The 26,229-nt window shown below is 56.7% G+C and overlaps 1 protein-coding gene across 1 annotated transcript in view; it reads left to right on the top strand.

The window, feature by feature from the left end:
* Window positions 1–25,984, top strand: part of FAM20C (FAM20C golgi associated secretory pathway kinase) — a 64,717-nt gene extending 38,733 nt beyond the window's left edge. The window contains exons 4-10 of the mRNA XM_010331651.3: window positions 13,416–13,508; window positions 15,114–15,229; window positions 22,133–22,313; window positions 22,913–23,022; window positions 23,265–23,346; window positions 24,178–24,237; window positions 24,970–25,984. Of these exons, the coding sequence (XP_010329953.2) occupies window positions 13,416–13,508; window positions 15,114–15,229; window positions 22,133–22,313; window positions 22,913–23,022; window positions 23,265–23,346; window positions 24,178–24,237; window positions 24,970–25,219 (892 nt within the window). The 3' untranslated portion in view covers window positions 25,220–25,984. The remainder of the gene's footprint in view (window positions 1–13,415; window positions 13,509–15,113; window positions 15,230–22,132; window positions 22,314–22,912; window positions 23,023–23,264; window positions 23,347–24,177; window positions 24,238–24,969) is intronic.
* The last annotated feature ends 245 nt before the right edge of the window (window positions 25,985–26,229 follow it).

Here is a 26,229-nt window from a genome sequence, read left to right on the forward strand (position 1 = left end):
TGGGCCACAGTCATGCCAGGGATGGGTCAAGGTCATACCAGGGATGGGCCACAGTCATGCCAGGGATGGGTCAAGGTCATGCCAGGGATGGGCCAAGGTCATGCCAGGGATGGGTCACAGTCATGCCAGGGATGGGTCACAGTCAAGCCAGGCATGGGCCACGATCATGCCAGGGATGGGCCACGGTCATGCCAGGGATGGGTCACAGTCATGCCAGGGATGGGTCACAGGCCACTTACCTCCCGGAAGTTCCCTGTGTGTTGAAAATGAAATGTCAAGTCACGTCAGCCCAGGCTGTGGCATTTTCAAACTGTTTACCTTGAGCACACTGGTGTCTCCCACCCCCGCCGTCCAGCGAACCTGGCACCTTCTCAAATGCCAGGTGCACGTGGACTGCCCTTCTGTGAGCTGTGCCCTGCAGCCCAGCGGAGCCCATGACAAGAATGTGGGTTGTGGCCACCAGACCCACATCTGTGGGTGTGAGTCTCAGGACAAACGCACCTCCCCAACTGCTGGGTGTGGGGAGTTCTATTCCTGCCCTTAGCTTGTTTATATGTTTTTACTAATTTCCTTCTTCAAATGTGATGTTTTGTTTATCATCCCATAGAAAGCAAAACCAGAACCCCCTGCCCGAGCCCTGCCGAGGGGGTCCTGGGTGACTGGCCCTGCGTTAGCAGCAGCCCCGTCTCCTCACGCTCCGGTGGGGCCGGCGGTATCAGAGTTGCTGGAGCGGCCGGTCAGCTTAGCTCACTGCTGGGAGGGATGCTCTGTCTGGCCTATGCTGCATGGCGGGTCAGTGGCAGATGGGGCTGCCCACCCGTCCCACTCCCTGGCAGTCTCCTGCGATGCTCACCATGCTGGGGAGAACCATGACTTCTGGGCTTGGGCGCAGAGCTCCCAGATTGCTTGGACTGACCTGTTCCAGGAAACATTCAGGTGACTGTCCCATCCCCCCAACCAGTCAGGGCCACAGCACGCTCTGCTGCTCGGCCAACCCCGCTGGATCTGATAACATCTTCCATATTTCAACTCCTCACTCCTGGAAAAGGAGCCCAAGTGTGTCACCTGCCCTCCTCACCTGGCACACCTTCTGTCAGGGCGCCCAGGAGGAAGGAGGGCAGGTGACCAGTTCAGCTGAGTTCGTTCCCTTCCGCAAGTGGGTTTAGTACTTTTTCAAAGCCTTTTTCCCAGTGGCTGAGTCAGTGGCATCCCCTTCTGATCTCTGTGCAGAAGGGAGGCTGAGCATCCCCCGGCCGGGGCGAGAGGCAGTCTCTTCCGAGGATGCTCCTCTCCTCTAAACCTTGCAGGGGCGGAGAGAAAAATCGCAGTCTTCCCAGGCTGCCCAGCACTGCTGGCTTCTGGCAATGCCTGAAGTGTCCCTTGCAGCCCCTGTGAGCCGCCCGGCCCTGAGGAGCCTGTGTGCTTAGGCCAGGGGGTTGAAGCCACAGATACCTCCTGCTGTCACCAGTAGAACTGATCTCAGGCATTTATTGGCTGCAAAAACGTCTTCAGTAGCTCAGCAGATGGTTCCTCGGAGGCTGTCGGCTCACTCTGTGGCTTGGGCAGTGGATGGGCCAGGGTGGACGTTGTGTTGAGGATTCTCCCTTCTCTCTCATCACTGGCTGTGCACAGGGAGCTGTTTCCAGCACCCTTGGTTATTGTGGTGAAACCTTAAAACAAGAAGGGTGATGCCAGCCTTGTTCTTCCCCAGCGGGGGTTGCCAGCCTTGTCTTTGTCCAGCGGGGGATGCCAGCCTTGTCCTTCCCAGCAGGGGGATGCCAGCCTTGTCCTTACCCACTGAGGGATGCCAGCTTTGTCTTTGTCCAGCGGGGGATGCCAGCCTTGTCCTTCCCAGCAGGGGGATGCCAGCCTTGTCCTTGCCCAGCGGGGGATGCCAGGCTTGTTATTCCGCAGCAGGCGGATGCCAGCTTTGTCCTTCCCCAGCAGGGACACCGGCCTTGTCTTTGCCCAGCAGGGACACCGGCCTTGACCTTGCCCAGCAGGGACACCGGCCTTGACCTTGCCCAGCATCTTTGCACATTCAGCAAAGCCTAGTCTCACCACCGACCTCAAGCCTCCACTTCTGAGTGTGGTTGTTGGTGAGCGTCTCTGCCCTTTGGGGCTCCCGGGGTGCCCGACTCTGCCCAGACAGCCTCATGGGGAAAGATTAAATGTGGCCCCGGCCCAACGTGCTCACTCATGGCCTATAGGAGACGTAAAACAAGCTCTGGAGAGCAAGACCCACAGCCTCAAGCTCAGTGGAGGCAGGAGGCAGCCCGGAGCCAGGTCTTAGAGGAAGCACAAACGTCAGTTAGGGAGGGGCGTTCCACGCCGAGTGTCTCTGTCACTGCAGAGGAAAGGGGCCACCGGCCCCAGTGGGGAGGACAGTCCTGTCAGCCTGGAGGCCATGAGAAGACGGCTGAGAACCCAAGGAAAGCCCGGTCACTGTAGCTCCCCTCCCGGGGTTCTTCCAAGGAGACCAGCACGCAGTTGCTCACGGAGGCCCACAGTGACCAGGGGCTGCTCTCTTCAGCAGAGGTGCAGAGTGGATTTACATAAGAAGCAGAAATAGGCTGCCCACTGGAACCCCTGCCAGACAGCAGGACATCCCCCGGGACTCAATGACGGGATACCATCAAAAGCGGGGCAAAGCCATGCACCATGGGACCTTACTTGGGAGAGGTTGGGCCCCCCCGCCCCACACTTATATCCACAGCATCTCCGGCCCTTTTTCACCAACCTGGTGCTAGGATGTCTGCCCTAGATCCAGGATCAGACAGAACAGAGAACTGTACCGATCTGCCTCTGAGCTGGGCCAACCGTGAGCCATTCTGAGAAAAAGGCCAAGAACAGGTGGATCTGGGCACTTCGGCCCCAGTCCCCAGAGGTCTCTGAAGCCTGAAGCAGATGAGCCCCAGTCCCTTGTCCAGTCGCCGGCCCCTGCCCAATTGTGTGTTCGAGGCTCCTGGTGAACACAGTGCCCCTCGGGGTCCCCACGGCCCTGACACCATGGCTGCTCTTCCTACCGCTCGCTGCTGGGCTAGAACTACATCTCTGGAGAGACTGGAGATGCCTGGGGCGTGAGGTCAGGACATCGGGGGATGGGGGTCAGGATACCTTGGAAGATCAGGTGCCTAAGGGGTCAGGAGGCCTCCCAGGGTGGCGCTCAGCTTTCGTGCACATAGGCCATGGAAGCTAGCTGAGATGCAGCTTTCTCAGCCCCAGTCCCCAGGATTCTGATCCAATCAGTCTGGTTGGGCCCAAGAATCGTCATTGATAACAGACTCGTCCCCAGACAATTCAGCTGCAGGTGACTCTAGACTCTGCTTGGAAAAACAGTGATGTATGTGGTAAGGCTGCCCCTCAGGAGCCAGGACACTGGGCACTCCCAAGTTCAGGCCACCCCTCAGGAGCCAGGACACTGGGCACTCAGATCTCAGGCCGCCCCTCAGGAGCCAGGACACTGGGCACTCAGAGCTCAGGCCGCCCCTCAGGAGCCAGGATGCTGGGCACTCAGCAGGCCATGAGTGGGTCCCTGCCAAGCCCAGCCTCCCACCAAGGAAGAGTTGAGGGGTGACCTGCGCCCAGACCCCAGGCCCCCTGCACACACATCCATGGGATCTGGAAAAGGTGCTCCCCCAGGCGTCCTCTAGTGAGAGCCAGGACAAGCCATAGACAGCCTGGGGGTTGGGAGGTCATGTGGATGGGCCGGGGGGACATCAGCCAGGACACCTCCCTTGCATACTTTTTGTAAATATCTTTTATTGACCTTTCTTAGGGAGATTCCCTATACTTCCCTTGCCTTCACCTAGGGACCCCTGGGATCATCTGGCTCCCACTTCTTACTGTGCAGAAAGGGAAACTGAGGCCTAGGATCACCCAGCGAGTACTCTTTCTGCTTCCCTCATCAGTCAGAAGACATTTCACCAGGGCACAGCAGAGCACATGATGGTGGTGATGATGATGATAAGGATGGTTGATGGTCGGGATTTCATGTGGAGGTGAGGCAGGGGTGCCTGGAGTCTGGGGTCTGAGTGGCTGTTGGGCTCAGCTGGACATGTGGCCAGAGGGCAGGAGGCTCCAGGAACATTTCAGAGCCTTTTCCAGGAGTGGGATATGGACAGAAAGCCTGTCATCACCACTTCTCTGAACTTCCTGGACTCTTCTAAGAAAGGGGGCATCCAGAAGCCAGGGACAGCCCACAGACAGGTGGCCTTTGGGGCAGATCTGCTTGGCCTGGATGTCAAAGCTGTGAGGATCCCAGAGCAGGCTACCTCGGGGCTGGGAACAGAGCTGCTTGTTTTGTGAACAGCCAAGGTCATTAGAAAGCCCCAGGTATGAAGGAATCAGGAGGTATGCTAGCCCCAGATTGGCCTCAAGGAAGGGCCTGGTCCCTTCTCAGTGGAGCAGGGCTTGAAGTCACCTGGATCTCACATGCATGAACTACTCAGAGGAGTAGGCAGGGGCAAGGAGAGAGGAACAAAGGCTGAATCATTGGCAAATAGAAAAGCTCACATTTTAGCATCACACACATTGTCACTGTACCTCAGGTGATAACAGCTTAGTATGCATTCATAGCAACAGTGGTGGTAATGATGGTGGTGATGGTGGTCATGGGGATTGTGATGGTAATGATGGTGATGACGGAGATAATGGTGATGGTGATGATAACGATCGTAAAAATGATGAAGGTTATGATGATGATGACTATGGTTTAAGTGGTGGTGATAGTGATGATGATGGAGGTGATGGTATGATGATGGTGATAATGATGGTAATGATGGTGGAGGTGATACTGATGGTGATGATGGTGACAATGATGATAGTCATGGTAGAGGTAATGGTGACAGTGATGATGGTGGTGGTGATGATGATTAGGATGGTAATGTTGGTAGAGGAGACGGTGCTGATGGTGATGATGATGATGATGATGATGGAGGTGATGATCATGGTAGAGGTAATAGTGATAGTGATGATAATGGGGGAGGTGATGACCATGGTGGTGATGATGATAGAGGTGATGGTGGAAGTGATGATGATGTGGAGGTGATGGTGGTGATGGTGATGATAGAGGAGATGGTGGAGGTGATGATGGTGATGGTGATGGTGGAAGTGATGGTGATGATGATGATGGTGGAGGTGATGATCATGGTAGAGGTAACAGTGATAGTGATGATAATGGTGGGGGTGATGACCATGGAGATGATGATGTTGATAGAGGAGATGGTGGAAGTGATGATGTGGTGGAGGTGATAGTGGTGATGATGATGGTGGTGGTGACGATAAGGATGCTAATAATGGTGGAAGTTATAATGGTGATGATGATGGTGATGAGTGTGGTAGAGATAATAGTGATTAGTGATGAAGGTTGAGGTGATGGTGATGATGATGGTGGTGATGATGATGATAAGGATGATAATGATGGTGGAGGTGATGACCATGGTGGTGATGATGATGATGAAGGTGATGGTGGAGGTGATGGTGGTGATGGTAGTGATAAGGATGTTAATGATGGTGGTGATGATCCCATGGTGGTGATCATGATGATGAAGGTGATGGTGGAGGTGATGATGATGTGGAGGTGATGTTGGTGATGGTGATGATAGAGGAGATGGTGGAAGTGATGATGTGGTGGAGGTGATGGTGGTGATGATGATGGTGGAGGTGATGATCATGGTAGAGGTAACAGTGATAGTGATGATAATGGTGGAGGTGATGACCATGGAGATGATGATGTTGATAGAGGAGATGGTGGAAGTGATGATGTGGTGGAGGTGATGGTGGTGATGATGATGGTGGTGGTGACGATAAGGATGCTAATAATGGTGGAAGTTATAATGGTGATGATGATGGTGATGAGTGTGGTAGAGGTAATAGTGATTGGTGATGAAGGTTGAGGTGATGGTGATGATGATGGTGGTGATGATGATGATAAGGATGATAATGATGGTGGAGGTGATGACCAGGTGGTGATGATGCTGATGAAGGCGATGGTGGAGGTGATAATGCTGTGGAGGTGATGGTGGTGATGGTGATGATAAGGATGATAATGACAGTGGAGGTGATGACCAGGTGGTGATGATGCTGATGCAGGCGATGGTGGAGGTGTTGATGCTGTGGAGGTAATCATGGTGATGTCACTATCACCATGGTGGTAGAGGTGACACTGATAAAAATGGAAGGCATGAGGTGGCAAGAGCTCAAGGCTGCAGATGGCTCTAGACTTCTCTGGACTGTTCTTTGACCGAGTCCTCATTCACTCATTTGTTTATGACACGCCTGTTCTGAAGCAAGCACTTGGCCAGGTATGTGATCCCGAAAACAGAACAGTCCTGCCCTGGGGCCCTTGCCTTGAGTCCAGCAAACAATGTCACCCAGTGTAGCTAGGGCCAAGCGTTCCTTGGGGAAGAGCCACATTCCGCCTCAGACTCTGTGGGGAGTGCCCCACAGAGGGGCTGAGACACACCATGGCAGGGTAGTAGGGGGCATGAGCAAAGGCAGGGGGCAGGGGGCTGGGGGCTTGGGTCTGGCTTCCAGCGTGGGCTCTCCCTGGGCAGGGGGTGGGGGTGAGGTAGAGGCAGGGCAGGTGCTGGCCAGCTGACTTGTGTTCTAAAGGGAGCTGGTGAAGTTTCTCCACTGATTGGAAAGCCCCCAACTGGGGCCAGAGCTTACAGAGGGGTGAATTGTCCCGGAGGGGTGATTTGTTGGAAGCCGCTTGTTTCCTTGTCCTGGGGCTGCTTCCTTCCTGCTTCTTCCTGCTGGGGGCACCTGGGTCTGGCCCCCTCCCTGAGACTTTCAGCCCAGCTGTGGCAGGAAGTGGCTAGAGGGCCTCAGCAGCGGAGCCCACAGTAGAATTCAATGCCCGCTGCCCTCTGCCTGGGAGCAGAACGTGGGTCAGGTGGGAGCCGCCAGATGGGATGTGCTTTAATGACTGGATTTGTGCAGTTGATTCAAGTCAGCAAGTCATTCGTCTTCTGCTTGAGCTTTGAGTCTCTTTGCAGTGAGGAAATCAAACTGTGTCTTTTCAGGGCCACTAAATGTGCTTTCCCGGCCCCTTTGCAAGGCTGTGCCAGGGAAAAATCCATGGAGCCGGGTCCTAATCCCCTTCCCTCCAAGAGGCCTCCGAAAGCTCTGTTCTGTGGGAGTTGTGTGTGTGCGCACCTGTGAGTGCATAGCTGTGACTGCACATACGTGTGCATTTGTGAGTGTGTGCACACATGTTAATGTGCATCCATTTGTGTCTGTGTGTGCGTTTGTGAGTGGGTAGGTGTGTGTGCGTGTGTGTATATGCGTGTGCATACTGTAGTGGGTGGTCAGAACTAAACCACCCAATCCAGGCCTAACCCCATGCCAGTGCTCAGTGGATATCGCCTGGGCCTGCCTCTCTCTCCCTGGGCCTCAGTTTCCCCAGAGGCTCCCTGAGCTCTGACAGGACTGGAGAGCTCTGCAAGGACGTCCCATTGTACTTCCCCTGCTAATGAGACGTCCATGTCACCACACGGTGAGCTCCTGCAGTGTACCAGGCCCTGTGTGTGCCTCGTCCCGCAAAAACCCCAGGAGGGAGGCAGCTGCTCTTACCCTCTGGGGTTTGGAACCTGGGCTGGCGAGGGTCAATGGCAGCAGCGGAATGCCAACACCCAGACCCAGAAATGTGCTGTCTATGGGCCTGGGGCTGCGGATCTGTGGGCCTGTGTGTACAGGGCAAGGGGCCTCCACAGGACTGAATGATTCCAGAGGGTCTTCCCGGAGGCAGTGGCTGGGACAGACTGAAAGCGCAGAAGGAGGAGGGTGGGGAGGGAGGGCAGGCAGGGCCGTGGGCCAGGGAGGCAGCACTATTCAGTGCACAGGGGGAAGGGCCGGTGAGCCAGGGGAGGGGTTGGATGCAGCCCTCTCCGTCCAGCCAGGCGAGCAGGACAGACAGCAGGCAGACACCAGCGGCCTCAGAAGGCCCATCTCGGAGCCGCACTGTGCACCGCTAGCCAGGTGTGTGCCTTAGATTTAAAATCAGGTTTAAAACACAGTTCCTGGAGGTTCTGGTCACATTTCGAGTGTCCCACAGCCATGTGTGGCCAGTGGCTGTTGAGTTGGATGGCACAGAAGGTCATGTCCATCACTGAGGAGGCGCCGATGGCCAGGCCGGGCTGGGGGTGAGAAGGTGACCCCAGGAACCCACACCAGGGGGCAGGCTCAGAGGAACGTGGAGTGGCTGTGTGTCCAGGGAACCCGGCCAGGGCGAGAACAGCTGCCCCCAAGGACAGTACCTACAAGAGACCTGGACCACCGGAGAGCGCTGGGCCCTGCCTCTGCAGGGGAGGTTCTGGGAGCCGACAGTTTCATAATGCTTTTATTGGGCACCCTGTGGTGGAGAGCTTTGCCCGGGGGCCTACAGTGAATTATCACAGCCCAACTAATGAGGGGCTGATAATTTTCTAAAGAAAATAATTCTTTTTTTTTTTTTTTTTTTTTTTTAGAGACAGGGTCTCACAGTGTCATCCAGGCTGGATTGCAGTGGTCACTGCAGGCTTGACCTCATGGGCTCAAGTGATCCTCCCATCTTGGCCTTCTGAGTAGCTGGGACTACAGGTGTAAGCCACCACTCCCGGCTAATTTTTTTCTTTCTTTTTTTAGAGATGGGGTCTCACTATGTTGCCCAGGCTGGTCTCGAACTCCTGGACTCATGCTGGGCCGTTCTGGGGAGTCAGTACGCAGACATAAGGCTCAAAGTTCACAGAAAAGAAATCTTGCCTCGATCTGGACTTCCCTTTTTCCAGCTAAAAGTTATTAAAATCTACTAGAACTAGTGTTCTGTAGAATGGGTTTTGCTCAAAGGCAATCCTTCCAAGTTGAATACAACAACGGCTTTTTAACCTCAGAAATATCCAACGCTCTGGAAGCTACCACCCCTGGAAATGCGAGCCGACTTCAGCAGACTGTTTGGTTTAACCCTGTTTTAGAAAAACGAAATCCATTTGCCAGCACTTAAAAACCAGGAGATTTGACAAGGTCTGGACTCTTTCTCTTGAACCCCAGGATCCCTGGCGAGCCCGGGCCTCAGCTCTGCCGGGCGACCCTGGCGGGCAGCGCATTCAGTTTGCTGTCACACCTGCCACCGCCCTGCCCTGCATGCTCTTTTTTGCTGCTGATGTCAAAAGTGCACAGAGACAGTGACGCCCACAGACGCAGTGGCTCATGAGGCAAATGTGTCCTTAGGTGCCAGCCCACCATCTGCATTTTATTTTTAAGTAGCTCCTGGAATCCCCATCTGGCCTCACACCTACCCAGGCCCCTGTCAAGGCAAATGTTATGTGGAATTGTGGAAAGTGATCTGTTCCCTGCATTTCTAGCAGCCCAGACTGGTTCTTAGAAAGGCCATGCATGCATGGTACACATCCTTCACCCCCCAGCAAGAAACGTTCAGGGAACACAGAATTGTGGTCGCAGCTTTCTGAGAATATCGTGGGAGGAAGGGAGCCACGGGCTGGTGTTCGATCCACAGCCTGTGACCCGGACATGGTCCCCCCAAAAGGATGTGGACATCCCGCTCAGTACGTGTGCCCCGTCCCGCTGTTCCTGTTCCTGTGGCCATGACGTTGCGGGTGGCAGGGCCAGGACCCTCCCAGGAGTCAGGCAGACCTCCGCTTCATATGCAGAAGGAAGGATCCGGCTGGGGAAGCCAGGGGCTGGGCAGCTTCCCGGGGCAGCGTCTAGAGTCGCTGGAGTATCGGAGCCGAGACACAATACTGTGTGCCCTGAGTAGGAGGTGTGGGCTTCGGGGCATGCAAGCTGGGGGCTTTCGCCAACTCTGTTTCCAGCACCTGGAAAGGTCACCAGCATTTGATTCTGGTAAATCTGACCCTGGGTTGCGGCTGAATTGCCTCCCTGGGCCTGGTCTGGAAGGAAGCCCTGGAGTGGGGTCTCACTCCAGGTGGGGGCAGGACCGACCTTCGTGGATGGAGTGGGGTCTCCCTCCTGGTGGGGGCGGGGCCGACCTTCGTGGATGGAGTGGGGTCTCCCTCCAGGTGGGGGCGGGGCCAGCCTTCGTGGATGGAGTGGGGTCTCCCTCCAGGTGGGGGTGGGGCCAGCCTTCGTGGAGGAAGCATGCTGGTGCTTAGATGTGATCTTGGATGAAGGGTGGTCAACATTTCCGCCATGACCACATCGGTCAAATACTTGTGTGGACGGACCTACCAGAGCCCTGCGGCTCTGCCCTGCTTCCCTGGAGTGTTGGCCTGGATGCCGGAGACCTGTGGCATTTACAGAATGGCACTGACCTTTCAAAAGCAGCCCCCTGTGGCCTCATATCCTTTGGCCAGGGTGGAGGGACAAGGAAGTGCCAGCATTGCCCTTCTTGGGCTGTTACTGTGGGAGGTGTTGACAGCAGAGCAGAGGGGTCCTGGAGGCCGTGGGGGAGACTCAAAAACTTGGGGGTGGGTGGTGCCAGGTTGCACACAGCAAGCCAGGGCTGAGCCAGGCCTGGGACACCGAACCCAGCCTCTCCTGTGCAGTATGACTATGGGTCCCAGGGTGGGCGTGTCGGGGTCCCCCAGCCAGTGCAGGAGAGGCCTTTGAGCTGCTTACCTGAGAAGGACCCACCGGGAGGGAATCCCGGTCTCCGCTGCACAGGCCTGGCTGCTCTGCGGGCCCATCTGCAGCTGGGTCCCCATGGTTCCGAATTTTTCAGATGAAGAAACTGCAACAGCAGCATTTGCGTAACTGTTGGGGAGGTGCACGCAGTCTCAGGTCACTGCAGCAGGTGGAAGAGCAGCCTGTGAATCTGAGTGAGACCCAAATAAGAGTCCACCCAGGGCTGATGGGACCCAAATCTGTGTATGGCCATGTGAGTGTTTGGAGGCATATGGGGAAGAAACACACCCCAAGACTGCATCTGCTGGTCTTGTTTCCTGACTAAAAGCCGATGTCGCTCTCCCTGGGTGTTGGGCCGGCCGCTACCTGGCTCACCCTTGCGGACAGCCACGGGCTGTCTAAGCACCCCCAGCCCACATCCTGCTGTGCTCTGGAGCCTCTGCCCTGATTCTCCCAGGGGCCGGGCAGGGCTGGAGAGTGATCCGGGGCCCTGGTCCAGGCTTGGTCTCAGGTATCCTCCCACCAGGCACAGAGCAGAGTCCGCGGCACTAGGACTGGAGCCAGGAGTTCATGGAGCCCTTTTAACCCAGGCTGTTCACATAGAGAGTGGACCTCCTGCCCCCGGCCCTCTCTCTCCCCAAGGCCAGGACAGTGCTTGTGCATACTAAGCATGCTGTCTCTGCTGCATGCACGAATGAATAAATGGATGATGAATGAATGAATGGATGGATGATGAATGAATGAATGGATGGATGGATGATGAATGAATGAATGAATGAACAAGCAAAAGGACAGGACCCAGGATCCCTGGCCTGAGCCCTGGCTCTGCCACCAATGCTGGGGCCCCTAAGGAAGTCACTCCCTATCTGGTCTTCGTGTGTCCATCTCTTAAGTGAGTGAGCGTGTGACTTTCAGGTCTCATTTGCCACGGGAGAGCCCCACGGGTTCCGGGCCTGGGTGACAGCAGCAAGGGAGTCTAAGCAGCAGGTGGCCAAGGGGCAGCCAGGTCCCGTGGGGAGCACCCCTGAGAGCAGCTATTGGGGTCCCTGTTCCCCACAGGGGATCTGCCTGCCCATAGACTTAGGGACACTCCAGATCCAGGCCTCCTGCTGCTGAGAGAGCCCCGGACAGCCCCCACACCCACTGAGTCCTGGAGAAGCAGACTGGGAGTTGGGTGGACCTGGTGCTGGGCCACCAAGGTGTTCTTTATCCCATCCTGTCTCTCTGAACTTTAGGGGCAGGCTCAGAGCAGCGTGTCCTGCGCCCAGAGCACCCAGGCAGCATTAAACCCCCACAATCAGCATCTACCAGCCCCTCACTTTCCACATAGAGGAACAGGGACAGAGCGGGGGCAGCTGCCTGCCAGCATCCACTGCTGACGAGGCGGCTGGCAGCTGCTGGAGGCCCAGCTGTGGCTTTATGTCAGGTCACGGGTGGAGTACCCGATGTTCCAGCAGCATTCGCCTCCTCTCACTGGCCTGGGGGGTTTGCAGGGGGCAGAGGTTGATCTTTGCTGCGGCATCCCGGAAGGTTTTGTGGAGTTCGCCTTTGAACCAGGGCTTGAAAGTGACTTGCATTTGAAGCTTAAATCAACAGATCTGAAAAGTGCAGGGCGTGGTAACATGCTGTGTACACACAGAATGAGTTCCACAGTCGGTGTAGGGCTGGAAACTGTGCATCCGACAACCTGTCTGCACACCTTGTCAGAGCCTTTATGACGGGACTGTGGATGCGAGACTTGGGAGGGGCTCAGGAGGAACTGTAGCCCAAACTCCAGACTTCTCTGACTGATGACTTCTTGAGTGCTAAGACATCGTGGCCTGGACTGTCAGACACGTTAGGAAATGCTGACAGCCACCTGGAGATGTGAAGGGAAGGTCATTCCAGGAGGGCAGAACATCACACGCAAAAACAGGAGCTTGGAGGACCAGGAGACAAGCGTGGGAAGTAGCAGGCAGCCATGACCCCAGCTCAGTGGGAACTGAGGCAGGCTGGCTGGTCCTGCAGGCCAGGGTGCCCTGTGGAGAGAGAAGCGGGGAGGCATTGGAAAATGGATCAGGTCGCCCCTCCTAGGCCTCAGAAAGAGGACCCGTGGGCGGCCCCGAGAAAGCTCCCAGCATCCTCACGTCCCTTCCAGGGAAGCGCTCTTCCAGGGAGCTGGTGGGCAGCTGAGGGCAGGTGTGAGGGGCAGCTGGTCCAACCTGCCCCTGGCCCCGAGGCCCACACCTGGAGAAGTCCATCCATCTTTTTCAGTTCAGGGGGCTCCTCTGGTACCAGGGCCTGACCCCCAGCCCCCATCTGTGTGCCCTAGTGGCCCATGTTCTGCCTGAATCTCTGGTCTCCAGGATAAGTGAGATCTGGGGCCTACGGCTTCTCTGGAGAATCCGTCTGGCTGGTGGTGTGGACCTGGAGTGGGCTGTAAATATTTAATAAGCTGCTCCCCGGGTGGAAGAAGCCTGATTTGCAGAGTGCCCATTTCCATTGTGTGAAAAGTGCCCCCTTGGCTGATTTTATGAGGTCTCCAGTGTGGAGGTGGGAGCGCGGGCAGTGGCACTGCTAGTGAGGACTTTAACCCTCGGCTGCAAGAGACAGAAATGCCCTAATCGGGAAGGGATGAGATCCTAACACCTGTCGCTTCTGAAATGAATGTTATTTCACTCTAAGTTGATATCATTTCATTTTTAATGATGATTGTGTTTAACAACAGTTAGCAAAACCCTCGGAAAGGGAACAGTCAGCTCTGGAGAGCTGGACGGAGCACACCCCACCTGCCCGGCACCTGGAGGCCTTCTCAGTGACAAACCCTTTCTGTTTCTGTCCTGTCTTCTCAGACAAACGAGGGAGCAGGAGACGCCCCCTGACTTTTTTTATTTCTCCGACTACGAGAGGCACAATGCGGAGATTGCTGCCTTCCACCTGGACAGGTGAGCCTGTCCTTCCTCCGTGCCCCGCCATGTGCTCAGACCCACTGGTGAGCCTGGCCTTCCCACGCTGGACACAGCAGGACATCATCGTCACCATCGACACCATCGGGCAGTGCCAGTGCCTGCTGTCCCTGCATCCTGAGTGCTGCCCCGTCCCAGACCCTGGTGTTACAGCCCACACGACATGCTGCAGGGAGACCCTCCCATATCCCCTCTCACAGATGAGAAACTGAGGCCCTGTGAGAGGCAATTTGCCCAGACTCCCCATGCTCCTAACACTTCATCCCTGCCCTTGGGGCACCTTAATCCCAATGGGCCCCTCCTATACCCTCACAGTTCGGGCAGACGGGAGGCACAGAAGCTGCTGGGCAGTTGGGAATAGAGGAAAAGGAAAGAGGGAAGGGGGAGTATAAATGCCATGAATCTTAACACAGAGAATCACAGGGCACAGAATTCTCTGGAAGACCAAAGCAAGCTTCCTACGGTGGAGGAAGCGATGTTCATGGTGAGGGGGCCTAGAAGATCCTGTGGTCCCCTGTCTTCAGAGGGGCTCCAGCCCAGCAGAAAGGAAACACATGAGGCTCTGCTCTCCCCTGCTGATGGGATGATGAGGGCTCCGTGTTCAGTACCCTCCAGGGGCAGTTCACAGGCTGGCCCTGGGTCCATAGGGGCCCAGGGGATAGAAGGATCTTACACTGGTGCAGTGGAGGGTCCCCTAGAGCACCCCCCCCCCCGCCTCCTCGAAGGGCCCTGAGGCGTCCAGCCCAGGGTGTGGCCCCAGGGCCGGCAACATTGGCCTTGCCCTGGACTGGTAGGAATGCAGAGTCCCAGGCTCCACCCAGACTGGGGACCAGAATCTGCATTTTAGCAAGATCCTTGGTGACGCAGGTGCACATTGGCATTTAAATGGCTTTTTTAAAGATCAGAGTCTTCTGTGGTGACTACAGAAATCCCCAGAAGTCAGAATTTCAACTATTTCAGCTATCTAGAACAGCCTGAACCCAGAAAAGGGCTTTTCTATGAAAAGAAAGGCAGCGCCACTAAGCCAGGGAGGGTCACTCGTGAGGAAACAGGCCTCCCTCTTCAGATCAACCTGTTTATAAACAGGACACAGAGCCTGGTGCCTGAGCAAGCTGTCTGACCAGTGGAGGGGGCAGGTGCTCCACTCAGAGGCATGGTTGGGCCCTGGACCCCGGATCGCCTCGCAGATGGCCCTCATCCCTCCACACTTGGTCACTCCGCCTTAGGGGATAATCACCACGTCCTCAGTCAGCAAGAAAAGCTCACGCCCTGCATTCTCCATTTAATTAAGCAAGTGGGAGCATGCAGTGTGGTTCAGAAAGAGTACCATTAAAAGTGGTTACTTTAATTTTGTTTTAAATTTAGCCCTGTAATGAGGGCAGGCTTTAGCTATGCGGGCAGTTGGCAGTGTGTGCCAATCAGCGAGCATCACCAGCCCCAGTCCCTCGGGGCCCCCTCCCACCCCCATCACTTCGGGGCCTGGCAGAGCCACCCACCCTAGAGTGGGGTTTATCCGGAGGCAGGGAGACGGTGGCCTGCTCAGCCGCACAGAGCACAGACCCTCCCCTGCCCCTTTCTTGGCAGGATCCTGGACTTCCGCCGGGTTCCTCCCGTTGCCGGCAGGATGGTCAACATGACCAAGGAGATCCGGGACGTCACTCGAGACAAGAAGCTGTGGAGGACCTTCTTCATCTCCCCAGGTAGCCTCGCACAGGGAGCCCGCACCAAACCACAGCGACCGGGGCTTGGGTACCTCCAACAAAGAGAAGCCACGTGCAGTGCCGTGCCCAGCCCACCTCCCACTCCGGGGCGCCCCGTGCCCCCTCCCACACACGGTGTGCCGACCCACACACAGCTTCCACGTGCTACCATCGCCATTTAACCAATGTCCGACTGCACAGAGAGGCTGTTTCTACCATTTGCTTATGTTTATTTTAATTGGTGAAATGATTCACTCTCAGAAGATCCTAGCCTCTCCAGGGAGCCTTCTCCAGGTGGCCCTGCCAGCAGACCTCCCTGGTATAGCCCCCACCCAGATTTAAACACACCCAGCAGGACCCCCTAGGACTTCCCCACCCAGATTTAAACACACACATTAGGACCCGCTGTCACATAGAAACAGGCTGGGTAGCCTACCCCACCTCAGCGAGGCAGCAAGACTGTGAGCAGGGCTGGTTGTCCTGGGTCCCTGGTGCCCTTGAGGGGACACAGGATTCCCTGGACGTCAGGTGGGAATAGATGTCTCTATTGGTGCTGAGGTTTATAAAACCTTCAAGACTCTACATGATAAGTACAGTGCACGCATAAACACACGATTTTCTACTTAATTATCTACACGGGTTGCTTTAAACCTGACATTTGGGCTGGGTGCGGTGGCTAACGTCTGCCATCTCAGCATTTTTGGAAACCGAGGTGGGAGGATCGCCTGAGCTCAGGAGTTTGAGACCAGACTGGGCAACATGGCGAGACCTCTGTCTACAGAAAATAAGAAAATTAGCCGGGCATGGTGGTGCTTGCCTGTGGTCCCAGCTACTGAGGAGGCTGAGGCAGGAGGATGGCTTGAGACCAGGAGGTAGAGGCTGCAGTGAGTGGTGATTATGCCCCTGCACTGTAGCCTGGGCAACAGAGTGAGACCCTGCCTCAAAAAAAAAAAAAAAAAAAAGAGAGAAAGAAAGAACTGGCATTTGCAGCTCTCCTGAGGGGCCAGCCCTCCCCTCCGAGTGCCTCCCTTGCACCAGGCCCCTGCTGCACAACCTGATCACAGTCCTGCCGCTCACCTGGCTGAGCTCTGGGGACGCCCTCCTTCCTGTCCTGGACTCAGTCCCCTGTGTTTCCATCTTGAAGGTCAAGACTGGTCCCAGCGATGGTGGGCACCGCAGAATGAAGTGACCCAAACAGTCACCCCGGGAAACCCCACAGAGCCAGGACCCCACTGGGGAGGGGCCCTCCGGATTGGAGGCTCTCGCTGTAGGGAGCCTCAGCCGCTCTCTGGCGGAGAGCTCACTTTAATTCAAGCAGATAAAATCCAATTAGGGCCCGTGATTAGCTGCGTCTTCAGATTTGCTGGCACGTAAAACCTCGACCTAAAAGCTCATTTCCTGCAGATGTTTCAGATCGATGTAGGGACTCTGCACTTTTTCTTAACTGCAGTCGTGAATCTGTCAGAACCAGGCCCCCGAATCCATGATTTAATTAAGCTCTGTTCCATCAGCCAGGGCTCACCGAGATCCTCATTTGCTTTCTTCCTCTCAAAGCCCATTAATAAGAGAAAAAATAGGACAGAAAGCCCCACAGAGGCAGGGAGAAGGGCTCCCTTCCCTGGCCCACTGGTGCCTGGCCCCAAACACAAGGAATCGGGACAGAGGCAGAGACTGGGTGTGGGATCTTTGAGGGTTCCCCAGTCAGCTGTGCCTGAGCCAGGCACACCCCCAGTGATGGGAACACATTGGCTCACAGACACTTCAGTCCCCGTTTGGATGGTTTGAGCTGTCCGTCTTTCTTAAGGGGCCAAAATTTGCCTCCCACCTTCGGAGTCCAGGGCTTTCCAAGCACGCCTGAGCCCCAGCCGCTGTCAGCCCGTGGGGATTTGGAGGTCTATTCTGCACCATCAGGCCACGGCCTCCCGCCCCACCATCCACAGGACTGACCACCCTACAGCCTGCCATGCACACCCTGGTGCCCACTGAGGCTGGGCTCCACCCCGGGGATGCCTGGCTGCTCCTTATCCATGTCTTTTTACAATTTTAGTTGCAACTTTTACAGTAATGTATTTGCTACCCGCCTGTGCCGTGACTACAGGAATTCCTCCAGCTTAGATTCAATTCTCTGCATTGCAAGCCAGCCTCTCAGTTCAGGACCAGCTGAAAGAGACGGTCACAGGGTCGCACAGGGAGGGGTCGTAGACGCCCGTTAATGCCGAGAGCATTCCCTGCCTTGCCCTGCTTCCAACAGCATCTCCGGGATTCCTCGCTGAGTCGTAGAAGGAGCCTGTGGGGGCAGACTGTTTCCTCTCCATTTTTAAGGTCTTACTGAGTGGCCGGGCATGGTGGCTCCTGCCTGTAATCCCAGCACTTTGGGAGGCCAAGGTGGGAGGATCACGTGAACCCAGGAGTTCAACCTCAGCCTGGGCAACACAGCAAGACTCCATCTCTACGAAAACTGAAAAACAGCCAGGTGTGGTGGCGTGCACCTGTGACCCCAGCGACTCAGGAGGCTGAGGCAGGAGGATGGCTTGAGCCCAGGAGGTCGAAGCTACAGTGAGCTACGGTCGCACCACTGCACTCCAGCCCGGGTGACAGACTGAGACCCCGTCTCAAAAAGAAAAGATTATCAGTCCAAGCAGGTGAATTAAGTTACTTCTACGCCCCATGCTGACGTTTGGAATCCCCAGGTCCTGAGCAGGCCAGGGACTGTGGTAACCAGAGCGCCCCTGAGCTGTGTGCCGAAAGGCTGCTATAGACTACTTCTGCTGTCATGGCTGAAATCCCTTCTCGCACCTCCCTGGAGCCAGCCCTTTGACCAAATGCCCTGGAGCCTTCCCCGGCCACTCCTGGTTTCTAGATCTGGGTTGCCTTTTCCAGGGCAGTGCAAGTTTCTCCCCTGAAATCCTGAGACTTTCTCAGCTGCCAGAGGCCCCAGCAGTTCCATCTCCCTGCATGGACAGATGAGTTCTGGAATCTCCCAGAGCAGTCGGGCCCAGCATTGCCGGTCGCCCCTGAACGCAACCCCCGAGACCCCCAATGCTGCCACTCCAGCTGCTCTGCCCTTCGGCCCGATTTCTTCCAGAAGATTCTGGGAGGGCTTGGCTTTCTCTAAAGCAGCAGGTGCACAGAAGCCAACCTTCCTCTCCTGAGAACAAAATCTGTTCAGATTCATTTGTCCCACTTTGCTTTGCTTGTGTCTGCTGACCACAGATGCCAGGTGGCCTCAGAGGCCCTGCCAGAGCCCAGGGCACATCAGAGGGCTGAGCCCACTGCAGACACCCCCCCCAACCCCCGCTACACACACACTGGCCTCCCATGGTCTGAACGATCCTCCCCTGGGATCAATCAGAAAAGGGAAAAACCCATCAGCCAGTGAGAGAGCCAGGAGCAAGGTAAGAAGATGAGAGGGGCCAGGGCCAGTGCTCAGGGGAGGTGGGCTCTGGGAGGGGGAAGCAGGAGGGTGAGCCCCAGGCATTCCCTTTCCCCACATAGCGTGGAGCACAGGTTCAGAGAGGGCAGTCAGGACCCCAGCACTGCACAGCTGTGTAGGGGCCAGGCCGCAGTCATGCCCACATCTTCTGTTTTGTTTTGTTTTCTTTTCTTTTTGAGATGAAGTCTTGCTCTTGTTGCCCAGGCTGGAGTGCAATGGCGCAATCTCAGCTCACTGCAACCTCCGCCTCCTGGGTTCAATCGATTCTCCTGCCCCAACCTCCCGAGTAGCTGGGATTAGAGGCACGCACCACCACGCCCAGCTAATTTTTTGTATTTTTAGTAGAGACGGGGTTTTATCGTGTTGTCTAGGCTGATCTGGAACTCATGACCTCAGGTGATCCTCCCACCTCGGCCTCCCAAAGTGCTGGGATTACAGACATGAGTCACCACCCCCAGCCAGAGCCCACAGCTTCTAAGCACCAAGTGCTCACTTGTCTACTTCTCATGTAAATTACTGTCAGCACCTTGCAAACATCCCAGAGGTGCACAGGCCGTCCAGGCGCGGCTCCGTGTTTCTGCAGGTGAGCGCCCCCAGGACCAGGCCCAGGTGCCCCGCAGCTCCGGAAGCCCCTCAGCCCGACACAGCATGAACAGATGGGTTTTGCCATCATTCACATGGCCTTTTTTCCTGCCACAGTTGCCTGGGCTTGGCAGGACGGTCATCAGGACTCTCTCCAACGCTGTGTCCAGCTTAAATGCACGTTTGCACATTGAAAGAGACGGGTTTCCAGCTGTGGACCTGCTTCAGGCGGCCAGAGCCGCTGCCCGAAATAAAACTATCTGCCAGACCGGAAGCTGTCCAGCGTGGCAGATGGCACACATCCACCTTGCAAACTCTCCTCTTGTCGGATCAGCCCCGACAGTCAGAGAAAGGAATTGTCAGAGACACTCCAGCCGCAGGGTGAAGGGGCCATCTTGGTCCTTGCCAGGCCGCGCTCTCCGGGATGTGATGCCATTTTCTGGTGACTGGAGGAGGCAGGTTCTCTCCTGGGTTTGTCTGGGACCCTGGCTCTCTCCTTGCTGTCCGTGTCTGTTGCTATTACTAAAATGGAGAAGGACTCACGCTGTTTCCTCCCAGAAAACCCGCCCCTCCGAGCGCAGGCAGCCTCTGTTACCTTCACAGCTGCCTTCACGTGGCTTCCTTGTGTAGTACCCAGCCTGTGATGCAGGCACTGCTGGGACCCCTACTTCCTGGGCGAGGGCGGGGCTGAGCACAGAGAGGAGGCAGTCGCCTGAGGTCACTCAGCTCAGAACCCTCCTAACCCCTCCCGGGAGGCCCCTTTAAAACCCGATCTGGCCCGAGAAATGCCTTTCTCCTTTGACACGGTACCATCTGAAACCGGCTTAGGCAAGGACGGGAGGCTGTTACGGCAGACAAATTTTCAGCCTCCGGCCAATGAGCACTCTGATGAAGATTTTCCTCCTGAAATGGAGCTCTTGCCCCCATGAGGGCTGCTGTGTCCCACTGTGGGCTGCTGATGAATCTGCATCAACACGCGGCCGACTCGCAGCTGCTCTTTCTTTGATCATTCTTACAGTAATTACCCAGCGCTGGCACTGGGGTGAGGAGGTGCGAGAAGGAGGGGAGAGACAGGTGATCGGGGTGCTGGGGCCAGGCCAGCCAGGACCTGCTGGTGCATGGGGTGTGGTGGGGGCCAGTGGGCCTGGCATCCGCCCCACTGCCTCTCTAGACCTCAGCTTGTTCACCTAAGAAAGGGCAGCCCAGACCGGCCACACTCCTGTTCGCTCCACTGGAAAGTGCCCTCCCAAACCTGCCTTGTGCTCCCACAGGGAGCCCTGCAGCCTGGAGGCTTCGAGAATGCCAGAGAGACTTTGGAATCACTCAGCCTGGCTGCATGACTCGAGGAGGGGCCCTTTTGGCTGAGATGTCAACCGTGTGTGTGAATAGCAGAAATGCTGGGACTGGGGATGCTGTGAGTGAGGTTCGGGGCTCTGCCCCAACAAAACCACATCCTCACCAGTTCTACAGCCCCCGACTTTCCAGAGTTTCCCCACAAACCAAATGAAGTGTGAAAACCTGGACTTAATCAGCAAATAAACACAGGAAGAGCACCGTCGGTCGGCCCTCCAGCCTCAGAGCAGTGACCCCCACTGCTAGCAGCCTCGACGGCCTTGCATTTTTAAAATTATTATTACTTTTATTAAGGTATAATTTATGTACCACAAAATTTACCATTTAAAAGCATACAGTTCAGTGGTTTTTAGTATATTCACAATGATGTGCAACCCTTACCACTATCTAAATCCAGAAGGTTTTCCTCATCCCAGAAAGGAACCCTTGTAGCTGTGGGCAGCCAGCTACGGGTCCTCACCCCACAGCCTCCGGCGACCCGCATCCTATCCCATCTCTCTGGATTTGCCTGTTCCTGGCGTTTCGTATCCAGGGGTTCATATCATGTGTGGCCGCCTCTGTCTGGCCTCCTGCGCGGGTACGGAGTCCTCAGGTTCATTCAAGCTGCAGCCTGAGTCAGGACTTCACTGCTTTGCATGGTCTGTTTCATTTCCTTTCTTTTCGTTTCATTCACCGGGACTGTCCCTCCTCTGTTGATGGATGTTCGGGTCAATGTTCTCTTTTGTGGCTGAGGTGAGCAGCACTGCTATGAGCATTCGTGTCTGAGTTTTTGCGTGGAAATGCTTTTCCTTCTCTTAGGGGTTCACCCAGGAGGGGAGTTGCTGGGTCACATGAGGACACTGTGTTGAACCCGTCAGGGGGCTCCAGGCTGTTTCCACCTCGCTGTGCCGTTGTGCCCCCACCCCGCCCCCAGCAGCTACTGTTCTCTGTGCTTTTGAAGGAAGCCCTCCCAGCAGGCATGAGGTGGTTTTGAAGCGTGTGTGGCTTTGATGCCTCTCCCCGGTGACTGACAGTGACGCCCGTCTTCCTCATGCTTGTCAGCCGGTGGTGTCGCCTTCGGAGAATCACCTGTTCGGGCCCTCTGTCCACTTACCAGTTGGGTTTTCGTCTTTTCGTGATTGAGTTAGGAGAGTCCGTCCTACACTCTAAATGCTAGATCCTTAGTAGATGTGTGGTTGACAAACATTTTCTCCCATTCTATGGATTATAAATCCACTTTCTTTACACTACGCATGCCTTTTTTTCAGCTACTAAGTATCAGCCGTAGAGTTTCCATAGACACAAGTCCCTGATTTGTGAGGGTTCGGGCCTGGCTCTGCCTCAAGGGGGCTGTGTGGCCTTGGGGAGTCAGGTCTTTGGGTTCACTTTTCTGTACCGTGGGGCGGAGGTGTTTGCTGGGATTGATGAGGGAAGTCCGGTGAGTCCTGCCCGTGGGAAGCACCAGGCAGAGCCTGGCCCAGCCACAGGGGCCCTGAGACCACAGGTGAGGACGCCGCGCCAGCAGCCTGGGTAACCGGCAGCCTCTTCCTCCTCAGCCAACAACATCTGCTTCTATGGCGAGTGCTCCTATTACTGCTCCACGGAGCACGCGCTGTGCGGGAAGCCGGACCAGATCGAGGGTTCGCTGGCGGCCTTCCTGCCCGACCTGTCACTGGCCAAGAGGAAGACCTGGCGGAACCCCTGGCGGCGTTCCTACCACAAACGCAAGAAGGCCGAGTGAGTGCAGGCCGGGGGACTGGCTCCTGTCAGCCTGTGTGGGGCGGTCCGCAGCCGCAGGGCGGCAGGGATGGGTGTAGAGCCCGCTGTGCGATGCTGGCATGTATGAAGCGTCTGCTTCCTGATAAGCTGGTGGGTAAGGGCTTCCTTACTCCAGGAATTCCACGCACATCCCTGGCCCGCGCCAGCCTGCCCAGCAGGTCCTTCAAATCATGACCGCTCAGTGTTTGAGCTCTGCTTCCACGCCTGCCCCTTTCTTCACTCCTGCTGGAGAAATGGCCACATTGTCCTCATGAGTGTGGGGCCAGGTCCTGTGTCCTCACAGAGACCCTCCAAAAACACGAGGCCCAGGGCTGAAGGCAGCTCCAGGTGTGGTCAACCCGGGACAGGGTAGAGGGACCCCGTCCCCTCCCACACCCATGCTCCCACTGATGCAGCCTCAGAGCTGCAGCCAAGGCAGGTCTCTCTGCAGATGCCACAGTCCCTGCTGCAGTGTTTCTCCTCTGCTCCTCATGGTGCATGCTGGGCTCCCCAGAATCCGGCCTGGGCACCCCTGTCTATACGGCAGAGCCTAGCTGTCTCACACTGGCTCCCCACAGGTGGGAGGTGGACCCCGACTACTGCGAGGAGGTGAAGCAGACACCGCCCTACGACAACAGCCACCGTGTCCTGGACGTCATGGATATGACTATTTTCGACTTCCTCATGGGTACGTCCTGCAGGGCATGGGGTCTCAGCATCGCCTGCCGTGTGTGGAGCGGATTGTACTCTTCAGGGTACAATCCGTGCCGTGGCCCAGCTGTGGTCCCATGGCCTGGGGAGGGGCCAGAGTTTCTGCCTTTGCTTAGAGGTCTTGCTGGAAGGAGGAGACAATGCTCTGCAGGGCACCGAGGACTCTGAGCTATGCGGCCCGGCTTCCCACGAGCTGACAGTTTCTGCTTCTCTCTGCAGGAAACATGGACCGTCACCACTACGAGACTTTTGAGAAGTTTGGGAACGAAACATTCATCATCCATTTAGACAACGGAAGAGGGTGAGACTGTCCTTGTACCCGTAGACTTGGGGAAGGGCCGGCCACCTCCTGGGCCAAGCTATCTGGAGGCCAGTCGAGGCCCCGGGTCAAGGGGAGGAGAACCCTCCAGTGGAGGAATGGGAATGTCACAAAGGCCCATCTCAGGGCCAGATGCAGGGGACAGCCCCAGGCCCCAATCAAGAGGGAGGGCCGCCCCAGGAATGGGACCTCTGAGGCACAGGATCACTGCAAAACAAGTCCTAGCAGACCTGGCATTATGTGGGAAACTGAGGCCTGGAGAGGCTGCTGTTAGGAAGAGCAGGACCAAGCAGAATAGATGGGCCTCTGTCCTCACGCAGGACCTGGAACCAGTTGCCGGGGATAGGCTCTGCGCCCCGCCTGTGGCCACTACTGGCCTATGACAGGGTGGTCTCAGGTGGTGCTGTGAGACCCTGGTGACCAGGGAGGGTGACCCCTGATAAACAAAGCATGGAGGCAAGTAATTTGGGCAGGAGGACATTTGTTCCCAGGGTCAGAGCCCTCAGAGAGATGGGCTTCGGGCACCTGAATAGCCTGTGTGTGGGCGTCACAGGTGCTTGGCTCTAAGGATGTCTCCACGTCTAAGCTAGGGGCTGACAGTCCCACGAGCCGTCTCAACTCAGCTGCCCAGGACTCTTCCCCAGGCCAAAGGCCAGGACCCCACATACAGGGCTGGGGACAAGCAGGGGTGGACCCACTGCCTGGGGTGCTGGAGGCAGGCAGGGTGGACCCATTGCCTGGCTCCCAGCCCAACCGCCTGTTGTTAGGAACCTGGTACAGGCGCCCTTGACAATTCTGCTTTTGTTCCGGAAGGTTTGGGAAGTACTCTCACGACGAGCTGTCCATCTTGGTGCCGCTACAGCAATGCTGCAGGTACAGCCCCGGCGGGCCCGGCTTCAGCTCCAGCCTCCTCCCCACTAAGCACCTGCCCCCACCGTGCAGGAGACAGAGGAGGCCACAGCCTTCCCCACCCTGCCCCACCCTGCCCCAGCCGGCACACCGGGAAAGGAAAAGCCCTGCACCCTCGCTCTGCTGCCCGGAACGCAGGCTCACCTGCCCACAGCCCCAGGCCGGCCCAGCTCCTGCCCTCTTGGGCCTCTGCTCTGCATCCATCCTGCCAGCCCAGTTACAAAGAGAATGTGAGGCCAGGCAAGACACGGGCTGGGACACAAAGACCCTGTACCCCCGCGTGGCCGCTGGACTTGGCCCTGGCCGCCTGGTGCAGGGTTGAGTCCCCCTTTCCCTCCTTTCATGCCGGACTCGGCCCACATCCATTCTGAGGAATTCAGGACGTCAGGTCACAGGGCCTCTCTCGCTGTCTCTCTCATCTCTCTGTCTCTGTGTCTGTCTCTGTCTCTCTCTGCCGGTCTCTGCCTCTCTTTATCTGTGTCTCTGTCTGTCCATCTCTCTGTTTCTCTCTGTCTCTGTCTCTCTCTCTCCCCCTCTTTCTCTCTCTGTCTCTGTCTCTGTGTCTGTCTCTGTCTTTCTCCCTCTCCATCCCCCTCTTTCTCTGTCTCTTCCCCCACTCTCTCAGTCTCTCTCGCTTTCTGGTGGCCAGGCATCTCCCCTCTCCCGTGCCAGGCCTGACGCCCCTCTCCTCCCCAGGATCCGGAAGTCCACCTACCTTCGTCTGCAGCTCCTGGCCAAGGAGGAGTACAAGCTGAGCCTGCTGATGGCCGAGTCTCTGCAGGGGGACCAGGTGGCGCCCGTTCTGTACCAGCCACACCTGGAGGCCCTGGACCGGAGGCTCCGCGTCGTGCTGCAGGCCGTCCGGGACTGCGTCGAGCGGGACGGGCTGCGCAGCGTGGTGGAGGACGACCTGGACACTGAGCACAGAGCCGCCTCCACGAGGTAGTGCCCGCCTGCCCGCCGCGGCGCCGCCCGGGACAGAGCCAGAGGGGCCAGGCCTCCCAGCAAGCGCACGCGCCCATCATGAATTCAGTGAATTCAGAGGCAGGACAGCGTCATCCAGAGCCAGGAACTGCAGCCTCGGGAGGCCAGGCTCCGCCGGTGTCACAGGACACGTTTTGTTAGTTTTTGACGGGAGAAGGTTGGGAAGGAAGCGCTGTCTGTGCCCACCGACAGAGGCAGCCGGTGCCAGAGGCATTCCATCCTTTCTGTAAGGAAAGGAGCCTTTATTTACTATTTTGTATTTATACATGATGAATAAGTATATTTACAGAGGCGTGTGCACAGACGCAGATCGCCTACCAAACCAAACGCGAGGACTGTCCTCCCCGGTTCCGAGGGCCCCCAAGGCCACATTCACCACTGGTGCTCTCACATTCGGGACCTATTTCAAGTTAAAACTCTTTCTCCTTCCTGGGGCCTGGCTCCTGGAAGGCCGGAGGGTCTCGTCTGAGGATGGGAGGAGGCTCTTGTTGGATGTCTGGCCCGCGTGCTGGTGGAAGGATGCCCACATGGTTTTGGAGGACCCGGCGACAAGGCATCCTGCAAGTTGCCCGCTGGCCTGTGGCACCCATCTTGGACTTCGCTGCTGGCAGTTGGTGCCAGTGTGTCCTCCAGGGCTGCCTGTGCGCAGCTATGGGTTCACCTTGGCAGAGTTTTGTGGAATAATTTTGCGATGTGGTACAAGTACAATAAAGGTACAGCAGATGTGTGTTGGCCTCACACCTCCTCTCCAAAAAGCCAGGCATGGCCGAGACCCCGCATTCAAGGTGCCTGGGGTGGCCTGGAGCCAAGGCCTGCTGGGGCCAGAGGGGGCTGCCTGCCAAGCCCTGGTGCAGACAGGCCAGGTGAGGCCCTGCCTCCGAGGCAGGGCGGTCAGTCCGGGGCTGCTCTCCGAGGACGGGGCAGCAACCCAAAGCCACAGCAGCCCTGCAGGCAGCCCCCATGGACATCCTT

Source organism: Saimiri boliviensis, chromosome 1, assembly GCF_048565385.1.
Source record: "Saimiri boliviensis isolate mSaiBol1 chromosome 1, mSaiBol1.pri, whole genome shotgun sequence".
NCBI classification, from domain to species: domain Eukaryota; kingdom Metazoa; phylum Chordata; class Mammalia; order Primates; family Cebidae; genus Saimiri; species Saimiri boliviensis.